This window comes from Melanotaenia boesemani, chromosome 2 (genome assembly GCF_017639745.1).
Source record: "Melanotaenia boesemani isolate fMelBoe1 chromosome 2, fMelBoe1.pri, whole genome shotgun sequence".
NCBI lineage: Eukaryota > Metazoa > Chordata > Actinopteri > Atheriniformes > Melanotaeniidae > Melanotaenia > Melanotaenia boesemani.
In genome coordinates, this window is record NC_055683.1 from 819,192 (window position 1) to 840,010 (window position 20,819).

General features: G+C 45.2%; 1 protein-coding gene across 3 annotated transcripts in view; it reads right to left on the bottom strand.

Moving 5' to 3' along the window:
- si:dkeyp-72e1.9 (syntaxin-binding protein 4) overlaps positions 1-20,819 on the bottom strand; it is a 151,425-nt gene that overhangs the window by 71,262 nt on the left and 59,344 nt on the right. For all 3 annotated transcript variants that reach the window (XM_042001208.1, XM_042001226.1, XM_042001215.1), the window contains exons 4-7: positions 4,873-4,942; positions 4,714-4,788; positions 1,512-1,591; positions 537-660 (exon numbers count right to left, since the gene is read on the bottom strand). In XM_042001208.1, the coding sequence (XP_041857142.1) occupies positions 537-660; positions 1,512-1,591; positions 4,714-4,788; positions 4,873-4,942 (349 nt within the window). The remainder of the gene's footprint in view (positions 1-536; positions 661-1,511; positions 1,592-4,713; positions 4,789-4,872; positions 4,943-20,819) is intronic.

Genomic DNA, 20,819 nt, shown 5'->3' on the forward strand with positions numbered 1-20,819 from the left:
TCATGTCTCTGTGTCTGAATACTTTTGTTCTTAAAAGAAAAACTAAACACCAGATGCTGTAATATTCGCCCTGTTTCCTGGATAAAAAGGTGGTTTTAGACCAGGGGTGCCTTCAGGGTAATCAGATTTCCCCCTCATGCTCATGCAGGGGCCTCCCGCTGATGGGAACTCCCTAACACTGTCGATGTGGGCCCACTGGAATTTTTGAAGAGGCCTTCTGACACACTCAATTTATATAATGAAGATTTAGAAAAAAAATGTGACATGATCATACCAGCCTCCTGCTCTGCACAGATCAAATGAGCTAGAAATGAACATAGTAGACAGTGGTTTAGGAGGAGAGGCCAATCAGTCCTGCCAGCTTAAATCTACCAAACATTAAGAGCTGAATCATGAATGAAGCATCAGTTTCTGGTGTGCACGCTAAACTCAGTGCTGATCTGAGCTTCATGACTGCCAGGAGAAGAAACAATGACCTGAAAGAGCTTATTTGCAGACGTTGTGGAAGGTGTGGTCGATGCCAGATGAACGCTTACCTGAGCGAGCGCATCATGGGCCCGCCGTTGTTGTACATGTTCTGAGAGCTTGCAGGGCTTAGCAACAACGGACTCTGGGATCGAGACGAGGAACCGGATGATGTGCTGTCCAGGTAGCGACCTCCTTTAGGTTGAGGAGAAAAACACATCATACTATCCACCTACGTGGTGTTGCTGAAAGACTGCTGCAGATTTATTTGTGCATGGATGAAGGGACACATGTCATTTCTGACATACTGAACATCAGCTCTTTGCTGCAGCCACAGATGAAATCATCAGCTCTGCCACGCCACCCAGCCCAGCGTTTCTTAAGCCTGAGCGACTCTAAGCTCAAAATAAAACCCAATATGCTGACCCACCAACTGCAGAGCCAGGAAAAATACCCCCAGCTCCATTCCCTTTAATCCACTGCTCTGGGTAGACATCTGCTTCTTTCCTGTTCTCACAGTCCAGGTAAATCTGAGGGTAGGCTGAACAGTACATGCTGCATTTCAGCTGTAAACTGGATCTAAAACAATAAGAAACTGTTTTTATTGAGTAACTCTTTATTTATTGGTTTTAATGCATACAGACATTATACTACTGAGCAACGTTATAGTGCTTCAAATCAGACACACTGGCATCAAATCTCTCCAAATACATATGTAACATGACACCAAGATCCTGCAGTGTGCAGTGCTGCTGGTACCTCTCAGGGCGGCCATGAACATACGCCATCACAGCTGATTGCCTTCACACCTCCACACCAACCACTCCACCATTTAATGTGTGTTTGACCTGCGCTGACTGCTTCCATCGCAGCAGATGTTTGTAGCCGTGTGAAGGACAACTGCACTTGTCCAAAGTCATTTTTTTTAAAGCCGACTTCCTCTATCCAGCCTGAAGGCTGCTCCACTAACAGGAGGCTGCTCTGCGGCATGACCACAGTCTAACCAGGGGAGGAGTTTCTGCATGGCTATGCAGGGATCAGCCTACCTTGCTGGATGGGAGAGTTGCGTGTTGATCCCGTGCTGCCGTTGGATCCATATTTTTCCAGCAGATCAGCAAATTCTCTCCTATGCAAAAGAAAAAAGAGGGAAATGTGACGAGGTATCGGTGGGGAAGGGAGAGGAACTTTTAATAGGAATCTTCACATGTGCTTTGCCACTCGTATCTTATCTTTTCTGTTGTTCGATCTTCGTTCTGTTTATTGTGTTTTTTCTGGATCATCGTCACCCCAAGCCCTGCCCCCCATGCAGTAAACGAGCTAGCTGCTGGAATGTCGTCTTCTTATCACACATTGTCTCCCCCCTTGGATGATGATGTGATTCTTTACTTCTAACAGATTATAATAAACAATCCCATTGGCTGGATGGAAAGACGACGCCCTCCGGCTGACACATGATGAAGCAGGGTTAGGGTTAACGCCAGTCACAAGCTGAGAAGCAGCACGCTGCACCATCCCACTCCTCCAATCAGGATGCTTCTGCAGCTGCTTCTGATTCGAGCCAATCCCATCATTTTGCCTGGCCAGGCTGGAGAAACCAAACGTCTAATCTGAAAATGAGACTGATTGGTTCTAGAGGAGGAAATGTGGTGGATATTTGATGAAGCACACAGTCAACCAGCAGCTCTAGATAACAAAGCAGCCACTTTAGAAAGAGCTCCAGTCCCAGGCTGTGACAGGGTTCATCAGGATCCGAACACAAGTCCTGTTTTTCCAAGTTGCACATAAGACGGCTCTTTCTCATGGATTCCAGACTCATCTGGCATGTTGGCCAGAGAGGATGGAGGGTCATGCAGCGCGGTTAGAAAACATCTCAGGTATCCAGACTGCAGAAGCATGGAAACACCCACCTCCCCTGAATTTTAGAAATGGGATTACACATGTATACATGATGGACAGAACCTGACCGGTGGACAGAACATCTTGATCCACTTTGAAAAGGGATTAAACAACATTTAACTTCAGTTCAATAAACCAGAATCCCATCATCATCTTTTAATCCCAGCAGCAGATCACCAACACATCAGAGGACGAAATGGAGACGTTTCACCATGAGATGAAAATATGAGCTGATAGTAAATCTGATGGAAAAAGTTGGAACAGGAGCAACAAAAGTCTGGAAAAGTACCTGGTACAAACCAGAAACACCTGGAGGAGCATTGGACAACTAATCAGGTTACCTGGCAACAGGTCAGTAACATGACTGGGTATAAAAGGAGCATTTCAGAGAGGCAGAGTCTCTCAGATGGAAAGATGGACAGAGCTTCACCAATCTGAGACAAACTGGATCCAAAACTGTGGAACAATTTCAGAAAAATGTTCCTCAGACTCTGAAGATCCTCCATCATCGGGCTCTGTGGTTGGCATGAAGCTGGACTCCCTGGTGACAGTGACAGAGAGGAGAACACTAAAAAAAACTACTGGCTATTGTGAATGATGCCAGTGACCCTCTGCACACTGTCATCAGTGCACAGAGAAGCCTGACCAGTAACAGGCTGCTCCTCCCCAAGAGTAGGACCAACCGGCTCAGAGACTCCTTTGTCCCCCGAGCCATCAAACTGTACAACTCTGCATTAGGCAGGAGGGGGAGAAGGAGGGGGGAGAGGGAGGTGTGCAGTCCGCCTGGTACAACACATGCACAATAACCCATACAAACAGTTGTAATGACTTATACGTGCAATAGTGAACTGGGAATCTGTACCACCTCTACTGTGTGCAATGCTTGTTTATATTGTTTTATTTAACTTATCTTATTGTTATTTATTGCATTCTATTTGTGCTTTTCTTGCACCTTGTTGCCTCTATTTTGCTTTGTACCTGTATATATTGTGTCTTGTGCTTGTCCTGCTTTACTGTTGGTGTTGTATTGCTGCTGGTCCCCAAATTTCCCTGAGGGCTCTCCGAAGGGATTAATAAAGTATTTCTATTCTATTCTACAGTGTAGAATATCATCAGAAGATTCAGAGAATCAGGAGGACTCTCTGTGTGCTGGGGACAAGGCTGGATGCTGGTGATCTTCTGCATTAAAAGCAGACATGATTCTCTACTGGAAACCACTGCATGGACTCAGGAAGACTTCCAGAAACCACTGTCTGTGAACACAGTTCACCCTGAAACCCACAAATGCAGGTTAAAGCTCCATCATGCAGAGAAGAAGCCAGATGTGAACAGGATCCAGAACCAGCTTCTTCCGTCTTCTCTGGACCAAAGCTCATTTAAAATGGTCTGAGGCAAACCTCAGTGGAAACCTGGATGAAGATGTGAACTAGTTTGTGGAAAGCATGGACGGCGTGTCCTGCAGACTAAAGAGGAGAGGGAGCATCCAGCTTGTTATCAGTGGACAGGTGAAAAGCTGCATCTCTGATGGGATGGGGCTGCATTAGTGCCTATGGCGTGGGCAGCTTCCACATCTGTGAAGCTCCATCAATGCTGTAAAGTACATGGAGGTTTTAGAGCAACATCTGCTGCCATAAACCTGACTGTAACCACTTCGACCCACTGTTCCCCACTCTGGACGCTGGAACTCTGCAGGGTGACATCTCTGCACCTACGACTGACTTCATATCACATGACAAGCATCCTCTAAAAGCCAAGGAGTAAATCCTGCCTGTGTCATTCTGTCTTAACCAAGGATGTACGAGCAGAATATTTTTAGGAAATATCAGGGCAGATGTGATCATGTCTTTCCTAAATATGTAAATCTCCCTTCCACCTTCGTGGAGGATAATATTGCGTGCAGTGGAGGCCTGGCTGCTGACAGTTGGTACTGACCTTGTTTTTACCCAAACTGGTCACAGTCAGATTAGAGAGCCGGTTCAACACTAATACCACCATCCTCCACTTAAGCTACTGCTGCAGCGTGGACACAGTTCAGGTGCTGCTGGTGCTGTTTACTGCTACATGATGTTTACTGAGGCTGAGCTGGTACCATGAGCGTGAAGATGCATCATGTCATGTTAAATTAACTAAAACTGAACTGGAAGTGAGATACCTGTGAGGAATTTATTTTTGTTTGGAGAAGAAATTCAACTAAAAACTGTATGTTAATCTATTTGCTGATTACAGATTATTTCTGTGTATAAAACACTGCAAATGGACATATTTTTCTAACCGTTCACCACATTCAAGGCTTGAGAAATAAGTTTTGTTGTCTGCAGTAAAATACAAACACTTCACTCATACTCTGCTTACTTTGCCTCCTCGTCTCTGGCGATCAGAAGGCGCATGTGATTGGTTGCTGAGGCGGCTCGTAAGATGTCCACAGCTCTGAAACAGCCAGACAGGAAACATGCTGTTATACAATCAGAGAAGTGAAGCATGCATGAGCGTAGTAAGCTTTAACTAGATTACCTTTCACTGGTGACTCCAACCAGACTGTCCCCGTTCACCTCCAAGATCTGGTCTCCTGGCATCAGGTTACCTTTTGGGGATCAGCAGGTCAGATTAGTGCTGCCAAATAAAGAACTTACAGAACGCTGTAAAGCAACAATCCGACCCAAACCAGACGGACTTGGGGACCATCAGCACTTCTCTGCAAGGTGCCACTTACTGCAACCAAAGATATGCAGTCTGCTCCAAAATATCACTTCCATTATCCTGATAAATGCTGGATTTCTTCTGGATTTCCTCTCATTCAAAAATAATTTGCTGCATCCTGTTCAGAGATTTTCTCTCAACAAAAACATGTTTCTTATATGGGTTGAGAGAAAAAAGACCAACACCTTCATTGTTTCAGCAACATCACAGTATGTCCCCAGACTTTCATCTTTTATAATAGAAAAAACAATACAGAACTAAAGAATGAGATCAGCTAAACATGATGACATAAACCAGTTTTCCCTTTTCCCCTTGATGACGATGCCAGGATTTCTCAAACTAATGTAAAAGCAGCACGAGAAACCCTTTTCACACGTGGATGAACTGAAGAGTCCAGACCTGAATCCAGTTAGAAACACTCATCATCGGTACGACGGACAACACTGCAAAGCTGAAGGTGGTCGCAGAGCAGGGGGGGGGGGGGGGGGGGGGGGGGTGGTTGCCCCGGAGCCGGGTCCCAGGGTGGCTGCGCTGGTGGGCGGCTGGCTCTGTGAGTGTTGGGTCAAGGGGGGGTGCTTGGGGCTCACTGTCCTCTGGTCCGCCTGGGGTGTCCCCCACGGGGCATGGTGGGTGGGTTGGGTGTGGCGTGACTGTGTGGTGGTGAGTGATTGTGGGTGCGGCGTGGGGGAGGGTGTGAGTGTGGGGTTAGATAGGGTGCAGATTGGAGTAGGTGGGGAGTGGGGGGAGGGGGGAGGGGGCCGATAGCACCCTGGCTCCCGGGGTGTGCGGCTGGAACATCAGGGTGTGTGCTGGCCTACGCCGGGTGGCTGTCTGGGGGGGCCTGGTCCTCCTAGGCATGTTGCGGGCCCTCTGCCTTTGGGGGGTGGGGCCCTGGGCCCTTCGCTTGGGCTGCCCTGGGTGGCCGGTCCCGGGTGGGGCCGGTGGCTGCTGATCTTGGCCCACTGGGACGTGTGCCCCGGGACCGTGGGGGGCTCTTGCTGGGGCTCTCCTCTGCCGCCCTTCGGGTGGGGCTGGAGTCGTCTTCGTGGTGGGGTTGCTTGGGTTGGTGCTCCGGGTCTGCTGCTGGGGGCCAGGGTCTCTGGCCCTGGTCTGCCTCTGGCCTTCGTGGAGGCGTGGTGGCATTTGCATGATCTCACTCACCACTCTTCATCACTGCTCACTCCTCTTCCTCATGCTCTGCATGCTGACACAATCACTGAGTTGTCCATTGGGTTTTAATACTAAGTGATAATTATTTTTTTTTATTTTTCCTGTGAGTTAGTATCTGGTCGCTGTTATGTCTTTTTGATTTGGTTATTATTTAAAAACTCTTAATGACTGGCAGCCCTGTTTTTTCTGTGTGTGTGTGTTTCTGCTTTTGTAAAAGTTGTAGGAAATTTTCTGGTGTGTTCATGTACAGGTGTAACAGTTTGTTGTCTGGTGATGGTGTGGATTGAAGGGTCGTTTCCTTCTGTCTGTGATCTTTTTGTCTCCTTTCTTCTTTCCCTTTTGCTCTTTTTGCTATTTTCCATCTTTTTCTGTCCCCTCCGGTCAGGTCCAGCAAGATTACATAGATTCCATGATTCAAAGTAAATAAATAAATAAATTAATCACATTACCAAGAGGAGCCTTACCCATAGGCCTCCCCTTGGCAGAGCAAATTTGTTCAGCATGATACAGCAACCAGATTATCATTTTGCTGCTATGATGCTGGACAGGACAAGTTAAAAAAAAAAAAAAAAAGAAACAAAAACAGAGTTAAGTGTTCAACTAGCCACTTAAACCTTCATGGCAATTTGTGGGGGGATTTGATTCCTCCGTGTATTAGCTTACATGGCTTTCACTGACTCTATGTAGTCGTTCGTGTTTACCATTACTCAGTTCAAGAGAAGACAATTTATATAGTATCCCTAAGATCACTCAGTTTCCCTGTGCACTGTTTAGTTTTTTAGTTAGACTTTTTCTTCTAACATAAAAGAAAAACATAATAATAATAATAATAATAATAATATCCTCAGCAATTTAGAAGTTTTCTCTGTTAGGAAACAACAAGGTCACTTAGGTTTTTCCAAAATTCCTTCGGAAAATGACATTGAAAGACAGCTGGAGCACTATGCTTTAGCTAACATCTTGGCAACATGGTGTTTACTAACAGTGGTCTTTTTGGAGTGAAGGGGGACTCCTGAGGACCTTCTCTGACTCTTTGTTGGATCAGCCATCCTGTATGGTGTGGTCTGCTGGAGCAGCAGCATCACAGAGAGGCAGAGGAAGAAGGTTCAAATGTCACCAGTCACACTCAACATGGCACTTTTAAATATACGCTCTCTGTTAAATAAGTCTTTTATGGAGAGGGTCACGTGATCCGGACCAAGATGGACGCTTGAGATTTCCCTCCGCCCCGGGCCTCAAACAAACTCGCAACTTTCTCCAAGTAGACTTAATGAAACTGGCTGCACTGCACCGTGAAGATGCCTAAAACCCACCGAGACAGGGACTTTCCTATTTTTTCGGCGCCGAGTTCCGCCACCAAGAGAAAAACAGCTCAACAAGCGGCCTCGTGTGCCGCTAGCGAGGCTAACTGTGCTGATGCTAGCTCTTCGGATCTGAACAGCCCGGCAACTATGGAGCAAATCTTAGCCGAAATAAAATCTGTGGCCTCCCGGGTGAATGACATGGATGAGTCAGTTTCTACTCGCCTAGATGTCATTGACGGCTCATTGAGTGAAATCAAAACATCTGTGGCTTCGGTGGAGGGCTTCGGTGGAGGGCTCCCTGTCGGCGCTTTCTAACCGAGTGACGGACCTGGAGAAGCGTATGGAGGAGGCTGAAGAAAGAATCTCCGCTACAGAGGACAGCTTTAACGCCCGCGACACTGGCATAGCTGCCATGAGTAAAACAGTGGAACAGATGCAGCTGAAAATTGATGACTTGGAAAACCGTGGCCGTCGTAAAAACCTGAAAATTATTAACCTGCCGGAGAAGACAGAGGGCGGCACTCCACTTGCGGACTTTCTCCAAACAACGTTACCGACCTTAGTCGGTCTGCCTTCTGACTATCCCACGTTGGAGATCGAACGCGCCCATCGAGCCCTGGCCCCCGCTCCGGCTCCAGACAAACCTCCGAGAAGCGTCTTGGTCCGGTTCCTGCGATTTTCACAGAGAGATGCGGTTCTCAGAGCGGCGATGAAGAAATGTGACATCCACCATGATGGTTCCCAGCTGCGGATTTACCCTGACCTGTCCGTTGAGGTCCTGCGAAGGCACCGACAGTTTGACACTGTCGGGAAGGCACTGGCTCGTATGAACAAATACCGCGGTTTTGCCTATCTGGCTCGTCTCCGGTGTCTTCATGAAGGGAGAATTCACCTTTTCGACACTCCTGAATCAGCAGCTGCGTTTCTGGATACCCTGAAGTGAGAATTTATCCTTCATTCTTTTCTCTCAGCTTTACTGTTAGCGATTTAATGGAGAGAGACTATTTTCATACTGAACATCCCCAGAATACTGTGCATTTTTATTTTATTTTATCATTACATGGACTCACGGAAGTTAGCCATTAACAGCTTATATGCTCTTATATCGGCCTCTTGTTCAGTCTGTGTTTTACCACACTCATTTGGTATGGTCCGTGTTCTGTTGAAAAACTCCTTACTGTGGGATGTATATATATATATTTTTCTTTTCTTTTTTTTTCTTCTCTCCATCGGTGTTTGTTGTTTGGCCTGGGGGGTGGGCGTTGTCCTGGGTGTCCTAGTTGTTACTGTGATCTACTTGTTAATTCAGGACTTGGATTTTACTTAGAATGTCCTGTGACTTCTTGTGGGGTAGTTTTTTCCTGTCGTTTGGGGACAGGATAGGGGAGGGGATGCGCTGCAGTTCATGTTCTTCATTTCCTATTTTTCCTTTGATAGTCAACCTGGGTCGAGGGTCACCTTCATCTTTTTTTAATGAATCTGCTTGCATTTTGATTGTTTTCACCATAGTCAGTATTTATTTAATCTTTTTCCAACTCTGTGGCTTCAATGTCTGATTCACTTAAAATCACTACTTGGAACGTCCAGGGTTTAGGTCACGTAATTAAAAGGAAGAAGGTTTTAACTTACTTAAAAAAACAAAAATCTGATATCGCATTACTTCAAGAAACCAGGCTCTCTGACACAGAACATCTGAAACTTAAGAGGGATTGGGTTGGCAAAGTCTATTTTTCCTCCCACTCACAGAACAAGAGAGGCACAGCCATTCTCATGCACAAGAATCTTCCTTTTGTTTTGGAACATGAAGAAAAAGATGCAGAGGGGAGATTTGTCTTGATCAGGGTTCAACCCTTAAACAACATATAACTATACTCATATTTATGCCCCTAATAACGATTCGCCCCAATTTATGTCACACATGATTTTGCTGTTTAATCAACATTGCAATGGTCTCGGTTTTCTAGCTGGCGATTTCAACTGCGTTATGAACCCTTCTCTAGACAGATCCTCCTCCGCAAACGCGTCTAATCCAAGATCATCAGCCGTCCTCAAAAATTTAGGTTCTGACACTGGACTGGTTGATATATGGCGATACTTAAATCCGAAAACAAAAGATTACACATTTTATTCACACCCCCATGGTTCGTATTCTAGGCTGGACTATTTTCTCATTCCCAAAAACTTTATAAATTCGGTCCAGACCTGCTGCATAGATCCCATTGTCGTGTCAGATCATGCTCCAGTACATTTATATATTAACCCGTTATTTAATATTCCCAGAACTCCTATGTGGAGATTCAATACATCTTATTTGGATAGCAACTCCTTTTGTGCCTTTGCCCGGAATAGCCTTTCGCGATTCTGGCTCGAAAATAAAAGCTCACCAGTGTCCTCTGCCATGATTTGGGATGCAGCCAAGGCCACTTTACGTGGTCAACTCATATCTTACAGCTCTTACCAGAAAAAGCTCTCGAGAGAAACAGAAAGTACCTTGAGGAAGAAGTGGCCAGATTGGAGCAAATTCATAAACAATCACCTACACCTGTAAACTTAAAGGCGCTAGTGGCTGTACGGACTGAACTTAATTTAGACCACACTCGTCATGTCCAGAAATTACTGCTTTACACTAAACAAAAATACTATGAATTTGGGAATAAGGCCAGTCGTCTTCTTGCCCACCAATTGAAAAATCAAAATAATGATCGCTCAATTAACATGATAAGGATGCAGAACGGAGATATCACTCATGACCTGACAATAATAAACAATGCTTTCCGTAACTTTTATAAATCCTTGTACAGTGCAGACAAAACCGACGTTACTGAAATCAGTTCATATTTGCATAATATCTCTTTGCCCACCATTACAGAGGAGGACCGCTCCGGCCTGGATGCGGAGCTCACTCCAGAGGAGATCTGGGCTGCAATTAAATCCATGCCAAGTGGGAGGTGTCCAGGTCCGGACGGGTTCCCGCTGGAATTCTAGAAAGCATTTTGGCCAGAGATCCAGCCTATTTTTATGCCTGCCATTAACAATATCTTGAGAGATGGCATCCCTCCCTCCTGGAAATATGCTTCTATTAGTTTACTTCTAAAAAAGAGCAAGAATCCTTTGGGATCAATGCTCATCATTCAGGCCCATCAGTCTCCTCAATGTGGATTATAAATTATTGCGGAAGGTATTGGCTCGAAGACTGGGAAACATTCTCCCAAAAATAACGAATCCGGACCAGGCCGGTTTTGTAAAAATGAGGTATGGCTCAGATAATGTACGTCGCGCCCTTAATGTGGTCCAGTTTTCTTAACACCCATAATGACCCAGCACTTATTGTTTCGCTGGATGCAGAAAAGGCCTTTTGACCGCGTGGAGTTGGCCCTTTCTGTTCCTGACACTGGCAAAATTCGGTCTGGGTCCTAATTTCATTAATATGGTTAAATCCTTCTATTCAGATCCAATAGCAATGGTCAATACAAACGGTCTGATGTCTGATGGCTTTCCCAGTGCGTAGGGGTTTGCAGACAGGGGTGCCCCTTGTCGCCCTTACTATTTGTATTATTTATTGAACCCTTGGCTGAGGTAATCAGAACTAACCCTAATATATCTGGGGTTTAGAACAGGTGAGGCAAACCACACTATTTCTTTATTTGCTGACGACGTCCTTTTATATTTGCTCAATCCTTGTAAATCAATTCCAGCAGTTTTGGAATCTATAGATACATTTAGCGCCCTGTCGGGTTATAGGATTAACTTAGGTAAGGTCAGTCGCTACCCCCTTCTAATATCCCCCAGGATATGTCAACACATCACCCCTTTCAAATATCCACGAAAGGTTTTAAATATTTGGGTATTTTTGTTGCCTCTGATTTAAATAATCTGTTTGAAACAAATTATCTCACCCTTACTCCAAAAATTAAAATGATTTGATAAAATGACTCCTCTTCCAACCTCCTTTCTTGGGAGAATCAATACCATAAAAATGAATGTTCTTCCCCGGCTGAACTATTTATTTCAAAATCTCCCGTGTTATTTGACCCCCGCACTCTTCAAATCTCTGAACTCCCACATATCCTGCTACATCTGGAATAATAAACATCAAAGAGTCAAATTCTCTCTACTTACCAGGCCAAAGGATCTTGGAGGCACCTCCTTGCCCAATTTCCAACTGTATTATTGGTCTGCACAACTTAGAATAATGTCGAATTGGTTTGTGAGCAGGAAGGATTCCCTTTGGCTTGATCTTGAATCTCAATCTTGCTACCCCAGAACACTCAGCTCCCTCCCGTTTATCAATAATATAGAACAGTTAAATCTTCCTAAGAACATAATTGTTTTCAACACACTACTAGTTTGGAGAGATGTAAAGAAACATCTAAATATTCCCCTTGCTTTTTCCCCTTGGTCTCCCCTGGCCTTTAATCCAGATTTACCAACACAGATCAGGAATATTGGCTTGACGGAGTGGGCATCTAAGGGCCTGTCAAACTTTGACGACCTTTTGGATTTTAACTCTGTTAAATCATTTGAGCAAGGAAGGACTGATTTTGATATCCCCATAAAGATTTCTATAATATCTTCAAATTCGCACTTTATGGGGACTCTTTTGAGAACAGGTCAGATTCGCGTGAGGCTATCGGAGTTGGAAAACACAATATCTCATTCAAATCCCCCGAAGGGACTTATTTCTAAGATTTATGCTTCATTAACTCATTCTGGCTCTTCTGGTTATGATTCTGTGGAAACCATTGTGGGAGCATGATTTGGGGACGACGTTTACTTTGTCACTGGGACAAGATTTGTAGAGGGGTTTTCCCCAATGCACCTCAATTTCTGTCATGAACAGAACTTCAAATTTTTCTACCGAACTTATTACACCTCCGGTTCGCCTCCAAAAAATGTTCCCTGACACCTCTGATGCTTGTTATAAGTGTAAATTATGTAAAGGTACTTTTTTCCCACCTGTTTTGGTCATGTAATTGTATTCAGACCTTCTGGGAGGGCGTCTCCACCTCTGTAATTCAAGAGGTTATTGGGAAACATTTTGAGCTGACTCCCTCCCTTCTATCTTCTGAATTATACCTCAGATACTACTCTTGACACCAACACAAGATTTCTGCTAACAGTTCTTACCTTTCTTGCTAAGAAATTGTATTCTGTTGAGGTGGGTCATCCTCTCAGGTCCCTACTGTCGACATGTGGATATCACAGATTCTGCCTTTATTTACCACTTGATGAGGTTGACACACTATCTCAAGTCACAAACTTGACACATTCTGGAAGATCTGGGAACCTCTCCACTCCTTTTTACAACGAAACCATAACGTTAATTTATCCCTGGAAGAGAAAACCTGACTCAGCCCCCTTTTCCTTCTTACATCTGATTGCATATAAGCTGATCATTCCACTGTCCTATTGTAACCCTGTTGATTATACAATATTCTTTTTCGTAAGTACACAAATGGTCCTGTATACTTATGTTTTACACAGAACTATCATATTGCCAGCGGCTCATGGTTAGCTTTGGGCGGGGATTATTTTATTTTATTTTATTTTTCTTGTAGCTTTTGTTTTCTGTCTTGTATTTCTGTCTGTATTCATACAATTGATAAAATCAAAAAAAAAAAAAAAAAAAAAAAAAAAAAAAAAATAAGTCTTTTATTGTCAATGACCTGATTTTAGACAACAAACTAGACTGTTTGTTTCTAACTGAAACATGGTTGGGTGTGGATGCACCTGTTGTTCTAGCTGAGGCCTCCCCACCAAATTTTAACTATTCTTTTTCTATAAGAACTAGTAGGAAAGGTGGTGGCACAGCATCTTTAACCAATAACACTCTCACCACCAAACAGATTTTATTCGCTAATTTTACCACTTTTGAATATCACGCCATTGTTTTTAGCAGCCCTCCAATTTTATGTGTCACTGTTTATAGACCACCCCAAAAATGTGCTGCTTTTATTAATGAGTTTTCAGAATTTTTATCAATCATACACACAACGTACAACATGATAATTTTAACCGGTGATTTTAACCTGCACATAAATAATCCTTTAGACCCTGTTTCAAAAGAATTTTTAAACATTCTTAACTATATGGATTTTACGCAACATGTCACGCAGCCGACTCACAACAGAGGACACACACTGGACTTGGTCATTACCTATGGCCTTTCTGCCAGTGTGTCCTCTGTTGTTGACTTGGCTGTCTCTGACCACTGCTGTGTGTTTTTTAACATCACCGGTTTTATTCAGCGGGAGACCTTGGTGCGAACTGTGAGGAAGCGCTATCTAACCTCTGAAGTGGCTGCAAATTTTATCAAAGTTCTAGATAAATGTCCTCCTGTGATTTTACCTGCACCCTGTGATTTTATTGTTGAACACTTTAACAGTAAACTGAAGACAAGCCTCGACTCTGTTTCTCCACTCACGACAAAAAAGATTTACCCAAAACTTATATCTCCCTGGAGGAATGAGGAGGTCAAAAAACTCAAAAGAAATTGCAGGGCGGCAGAAAGGAGATGGAGGAAAAATAAAATGACAATAAATTATCAGATATTTTGTGAGCAACTTAAAATTTACAATAAGCACCTAAGGAACTCAAGCAAACATGTACTTCGCCCTACCCAAATAATCAGTAACAATAAAAATTAATCCCAAGGTTCTTTTTCCCACCATCGATCACCTATGTAACTCTGACTTTAACAGCTCCCCAGCGAACCCCCACGGACTCTCTCTGTGAGCAGTTTGCAGACCACTTCAGAGGTAAAATCAGGGCCATCAGATGTGGTATTTAGTGCACCAGAACACGAACACATCTGAGTGCGTGGTTTTACCCGAGGAAAGACTGGACAGTTTTGTCCTGGTTAATTCTGGATCCTTGATAAAGTGTTCTCCACAGTAAAACCCACCACATGTCTTTTAGACCCAATTCCCAACTTCACTTTTTAAATCATTTTATGTGATTTTTTAAAGACGAGCTCTTATTCATGATAAATTGCTCTCTTCAGATGGAGCGTTTTTCCCTGCGGCCTTTAAAACGGCGGTGGTGACGCCCATCTGAAGAGAGCAATTTGGATTGTAATGATTTTAATAACTATAGACCTGTATCCAACTTACCATTTTTAAGTAAAATTTTAGAAAAACTGGTTTTTATTCAGCTTAATGATTTTTTAAATAGTAGAAATATCCTTGAGATATATCAGTCTGGATTTAGGGTGAACCACAGCACAGAGACTGCTCTCCTGAAGGTTTTAAATGATTTTAGGATTAACTGTGACTCACATAACCTCTCAGTCTTGGTGCTACTGGATCTTAGCGCAGCCTTTGACACAGTGGACCACACTATTCTTTTAAACAGACTAAAACACCTGGTGGGCCTCTCTGGTGCTGTTCACAACTGGTTTACTTCCTATCTCACAGACAGAACTTATATGGTAAGTTTGGATACATGCTCCTCTAAGATCCATAAAATGACATGTGGTTTGCCCCAAGGGTCAGTTTTAGGCCCTGTTCTTTTTAATTTGTATATGCTCCCTCTTGGCAGTGTCATCAGGAGGCATGGAGTAAACTTCCACAGTTATGGGGTCTGGAAGGCGGCGCAGACGGAGGAGGGAGAGGAAGCAGAAGCGGGGCTGCAGGTCCAGCGTCATGCTACGGCTAAGAAAACAACCTCACAAGCCACCTCTTCCGAGCCTGTATCTCTCCAACGCCAGATCCCTGGTAAATAAAACGGACGACCTGGAATTACTACTCGCTGGAAACCGCTATGTCCGGGATTGTTGTGTACTGATTATCACTGAAACCTGGCTTCACCCGGACATACCCGATGCTAGCGTGCAGCTAGCAGGCCGAACTCTGCTACGCTGGGACAGGACAGAGGACTCCGGTAAGAGCAGAGGAGGGGGGCTCTGTATCTATGTGCACGACAACTGGTGTAACAACGGGACAATCATAGACCAACACTGTTGTCCGGACATAGAGTACATGTCTGTTAGATGTCGGCCTTTTTTTCTGCCGAGAGAGCTGACTGTTGTTATCGTCACAGCTGCGTATGTCCCACCCGACGCCAGTGTAAACACGGCGCTCTCTCTCCTGCTGAACACCATAAATGAACAACAGCGGGCCTATCCCAATGGTGTTCACATTATTGCGGGGGACTTTAATAAGGCCAACTTAAAGACTGTACTCCTGAAGTTCTACCAGCATGTTAAGTGTGCTACAAGGGCGGAGAACACCCTGGATCATGTCTACACTAACATCAAGCATGCATACCGTACCCCTCCCCCACCTCGGACAGTCAGACCATCTTTCCCTCCTGCTTCCCCCAGCCTACACCCCCCTCAGACGTAGGAACAGGCCCACCACAAAAACTGTAACAACCTGGCCTGAAGATGTCCTCGCCAAACTCCAAGACTGTTTCCAACAGACAGACTGGGATGTGTTTGAACAACAGGAGCTGGAGACACTTACAGGAACGGTACTGGACTATATTCAGTTCTGCATCAGGAATGTGACTGTGGACAAAACCATCAGGGCTTTCCCTAACCAGAAACCCTGGATGACCAGCCAGGTCCGCGCACTCCTCAGAGCCCGGGACGCTGCCTTCAGGTCAGGGGACAGAGCACTGTATAGTGCTGCTCGAGCTGACCTGAAAAGAGGCATAAAAAGAGCCAAGGCAGACCACAGGATGCGCATAGAGTCCCACCTCCCTCGGTTCTAGCAACAACACTGCGGAGGTGTGGCGGGGCATACAGGACATCACCAACTTCAGAGGTTGTGATGTCTGTCAACAGCAGATCAGAGTGCAACACTGGCAGAGGAGCTAAACTGCTTCTTTCTCCAGTTCGAATCACCAGCAGCATGCATCTGCTCCAACATTGCCCCCACCACACCCCCACCCACATCCCCATCTGGCTCCCGCACACCCCACATCACCATCCAGGAGCACGATGTCAGACGGGTGCTCCTGGCAGTGAACACCAAGAAGGCTACTGGCCCAGATGGAGTACCGGGCAAGGTGCTCAGAGCGTGCGCCCACCAGCTCGCCCCACCCCTTACCAGGATCTTCAATCTCTCCCTGGATCAGGCAGTCATCCCACACTGCCTCAAATCCTCCATAATCGTCCCCGGTGCCGAAGAAGTCTCCCATCACCAGCCTGAATGATTACCGACAGATGGCCCTCACTACGGTAATCATGAAGTGCTTTGAGCGACTTGTTCTTCAGCACATCAAGGACCACCTCCCCCCAGACTTCGACTCCCACAGTTGCATACCGCTTCCGGCGAACAGATACACTGATGGACGCCATGGCTGTAGCTCTGCACTCTGCTCTGAACCACCTAGAGCAGCAGCAGAAGCTACGTTCCGGCTGCTCTTTGTGGATTACAGTTCTGCGTTTAACACAATAATCCCGGACAGACTATGCACAAAACGGACACTGTTGGCCTCCCCCCTCTCACATGTGCCTGGATAAAGGACTTTCTAACAGACCGACCCCAGACTGTGAGACTAGGTCCCCACCTCTCCTCCACCCCCATGCTGAGCATCGGCTCCCCACAGGGCTGTGTGCTGAGCCCCCTCCTGTACTGCCTCTACACCCACGACTGCAGGCCGGCCCACAATAACAACCTCATCGTCAAGTTCGCTGACGACACTACAGTGGTTGGACTCATCTCCGGGGGTGATGAGGCTGCCTACAGGGAGGAGATCCTGAAGCTGGCTGCTTGGTGTTCTGAGAACAACCTCGCTCTCAACACCAAGAAAACCAGGGAGATTATCATCGACTTCAGGAGGCTCAGCACAGACCCAGCCCCCCTCTACATAAACGGCGAGTGTGTGGAGAGGGTCCACACCATCAGGTTTCTTGGTGTCATCATCTCGGCCGACATCTCCTGGACAGAGAATATTATGTCAATCACCAAGAAGGCTCAGCAGCGGCTACACTTCCTGCGAGTCCTCAGGAAGCACAAACTAAACTCCAACCTGCTGCTGACCTCTACCGCTCATCCATCGAGAGCCTGCTGACATACTGCATCACAGTATGGTACGGCAGCTGCACTGTAGCAGACAGGGAGAGGCTACAGAGAGTTGTAAAGACAGCACAGAAGATCATTGGCTGTCCTCTCCCCCTCCCTGATGGACATTTACCAGCTCCCGCCTGCCTCAGCAGAGCCAGAAACATCATAAAATGACAGCTCCCACCCTGGCTCTGATCTGTTTGCCCTGCTGCCCTCTGGGAGGCGCTACAGGTGCATCAGGACTAAAACAAACAGACTCAAAAACAGTTTTCTTTCCAAAAGCAATAACTGCCCTGAACTCCTGTAGGAATTCAATCTGAAATACTCTGGACACTAATTGACATGTGCAATACATTCTGTCATGTGACATATACAACATATCATGATACGTGCAACAATACTCTGAATGTGCAATATATTTTTTGATTTGAATATGTTCATACTTATATCTGCAAATAACTCGAGTGTGCACATCTGTTTATTTTCTGTAAATATTTTATACCTTAGATCTTTTATTTAATTATTTATCTTCTATACTGCTCTCTTTGCACTGACATTGGGGTTGGCTTAATCTCATTGTATATTTGTATAATGACAATAAAAGGCATTCTATTTCTATTCTATTCTATTATGCTGATGATACTCAGCTGTACATCTCCATGTCTCCTGATGACACCGAGACCAATGGACGCCCTTTTCAACGTATTTTAGATATCAAATCCTGGATGGCAGAAAACTTTTTACAGCTTAACCAGGACAAGGGGGGCATTGGTTTAACCATGGAAAGCACTTTGGGCTGCATTTTATGTATGAAAAGTGCTCTATAAATAAAGACTGATTGATTGATTGATTGAAGGTGGACTACGTCATCAGGAAGCCCAGCTCTGTCCTGGACTGGTCTCTGGAGTAAGTGCAGGAGGTAGGTGACCTCTTTGCTGGACCATGTGTCACACCCCGGTAAGACCGTACTATGAGTCCCACCCCCTCCATGCTGGACCATGAGTCTGAACCCCTGCAGGACCGGACCATGAGTCCCGCCCCATCCATGCTGGACCATGAGTCCTACCCCCTGCCAAACTGGTATCAACAGAACGAGCAGTTCCCCCCTCATCCAATAAGGGCTCCAAACAGAGTAAATCACCATAGACTCCCATGTTAAAAAGACCAACTTCACAGCAGAAATAACATGTTTCAAGCCTGGTACAACAAATCCATTTTAGGATTATTAGGTCAAGTTTACCTTCATGACAACTGTGAGGGGGGTTGAATGTTTTTCTAACTCATCCGTTTGGATGTTATTTAATCTTGAAATTCTGCATAATTAGGGGTGTGTCCTTTTGATTGACAGGTATCCAATATCTGCAGTAAGAAGGGAGTGTAGCACAACCGCGGTTTGTAGCCAGCTAACAGCGTGGCCTTAGCTGGTTAGCTACTGTTAGCTCCAGGTTAGCGCAATTAGGTCTTAGCTACAGGCAGCTCAGAGTTTAATGGGTGTCAATCATCCACCCCCACCTCACAGCCCCCCTCTCAGCTTCACCTCTTTCGCCCATTTTGGATTTTCTGGGAAAGACAACACACATGACGCTACCAAGATGGCGACGGTGGGAACGCCCAATAAACTTCAATTCAGCTCTTCAGAAACCTACGGGTGACGTCACAGAGGCTCCACCTATGTTTTATAAACAGTATATAATATTACATAAAATAAAGACCTTTAAAAAAGTATATAATTTGGTGCCGTCTTTTCCTGGTCAGTGCTCCTGTCCTGGCACCCCATAGACCTTTTTCTAGACCAGCCCCTGCATAGCTGAAGTATAAATCCTGTCTACCACCAGACAGCTACTGTGTTAGAGAAGGTCCTGCCAACAACAAGGCTTTGGGGTGAATATGTGACTGCTGTGAACGTGAACCGCTAGTTTCCTCCTTCTCAGCTGATCCATTAACACATGCAATAAGAGAGAAAGCCGATCAGCTGATCACCAACAGCCATCGTGATTCACAACACAAGAGGAGAAGGAGGAGGAGGAGAGGGAGGAGTGGAGGAAGAGGAGGAGGAGTGGAATGAGGGGAGGACGAGGAGGAGAGGGAAGAGGTGGAGCAGGAGGAGGAGGAGGAGGAGGAGGAGAGGGAGGAGGAGCAACACCAACGACCAGAACAGCAAAATTTGTGCAAAACTCCTGTAAAGTAAAAGAAAAAAAATGTGAGATATGTGCAGATGTTGAACCCCTTGCCTAGGAAAAGTATGTGTTAAAACACATCACCCCCCACAGTGTGACAGCCTGAAATCCATCCACAGAACCAGCCATCTCGTTCCATTTTGCTTCAGACACCTCTATGTCTCGATGCCATGCAGGCGTTAAGTGCGTTTAAAATTTTACCACAGGTAATTACATAAATTAGTAATGGACGTTAACGCGTTATTTTTTTGGCAGCCCTTAATTTATATACAGTTTATATACATATTTACATTCTGCCTAGCAACACGGTGCTAGCTAACATGAAAGCAACATGCGTTAGCTAACAGCTTAGAAACACGGTTGCTAGCTTACATGAAAGCAACATGGCGTTATATATTAGCAACATGGTGCTAGCTAATATGAAAACAACATGGTGTTAGCTAACAGATTAGCAACACGGTGCTAGCTAACATGAAAGCAACATGGTGTATAGCTTAGCAACATGGTGCTAGCTAACATGAAACCAACATGGCGTTAGCTAACAGCTAGCAACTACGGTGCTAGCTAACATGAAAGCAACATGGCATTATAGCTTAGCAACACGGTGCTAGCTAACATGAAAGCAACATGGCATTATAGCTTAGCAACCGGTGCTAGCTAACATGAAACCAAACATGGCGTTAGCTAACTGCTATAGCAACACGGTAGCTAGCTAACATGAAAGCAACATGGTGTTATAGCTTAGTAACACGGTCCTAGTGTCAGAAAGCTTGGTCTCAGTCGCAGCGTCATGAGTCTTACAACAGGACAAAGACCCAAAATCCACAGCTAAAAAACACAAGAGGCTAAGAGGAAAACATGGACTATTCTAAAGTGAAAATTCTGTGAGCCCTGACCTAAATCCTATTGAGCATCTTTGGAAGGAGCTGAAACATGGCATCTGGAAAAGGCTCCCTTCAAACCTGAGACAACTGGAGCAGTTTGCTTATGAGGAGTGGATCAAAATACCTGCTGAGAGGTGCAGAAGTCTCATTGACAGTTACAGGAATCGTTGGATTGCAGTCATTTTTGTCCAGGCCTGTTTCATGAGTTTATTT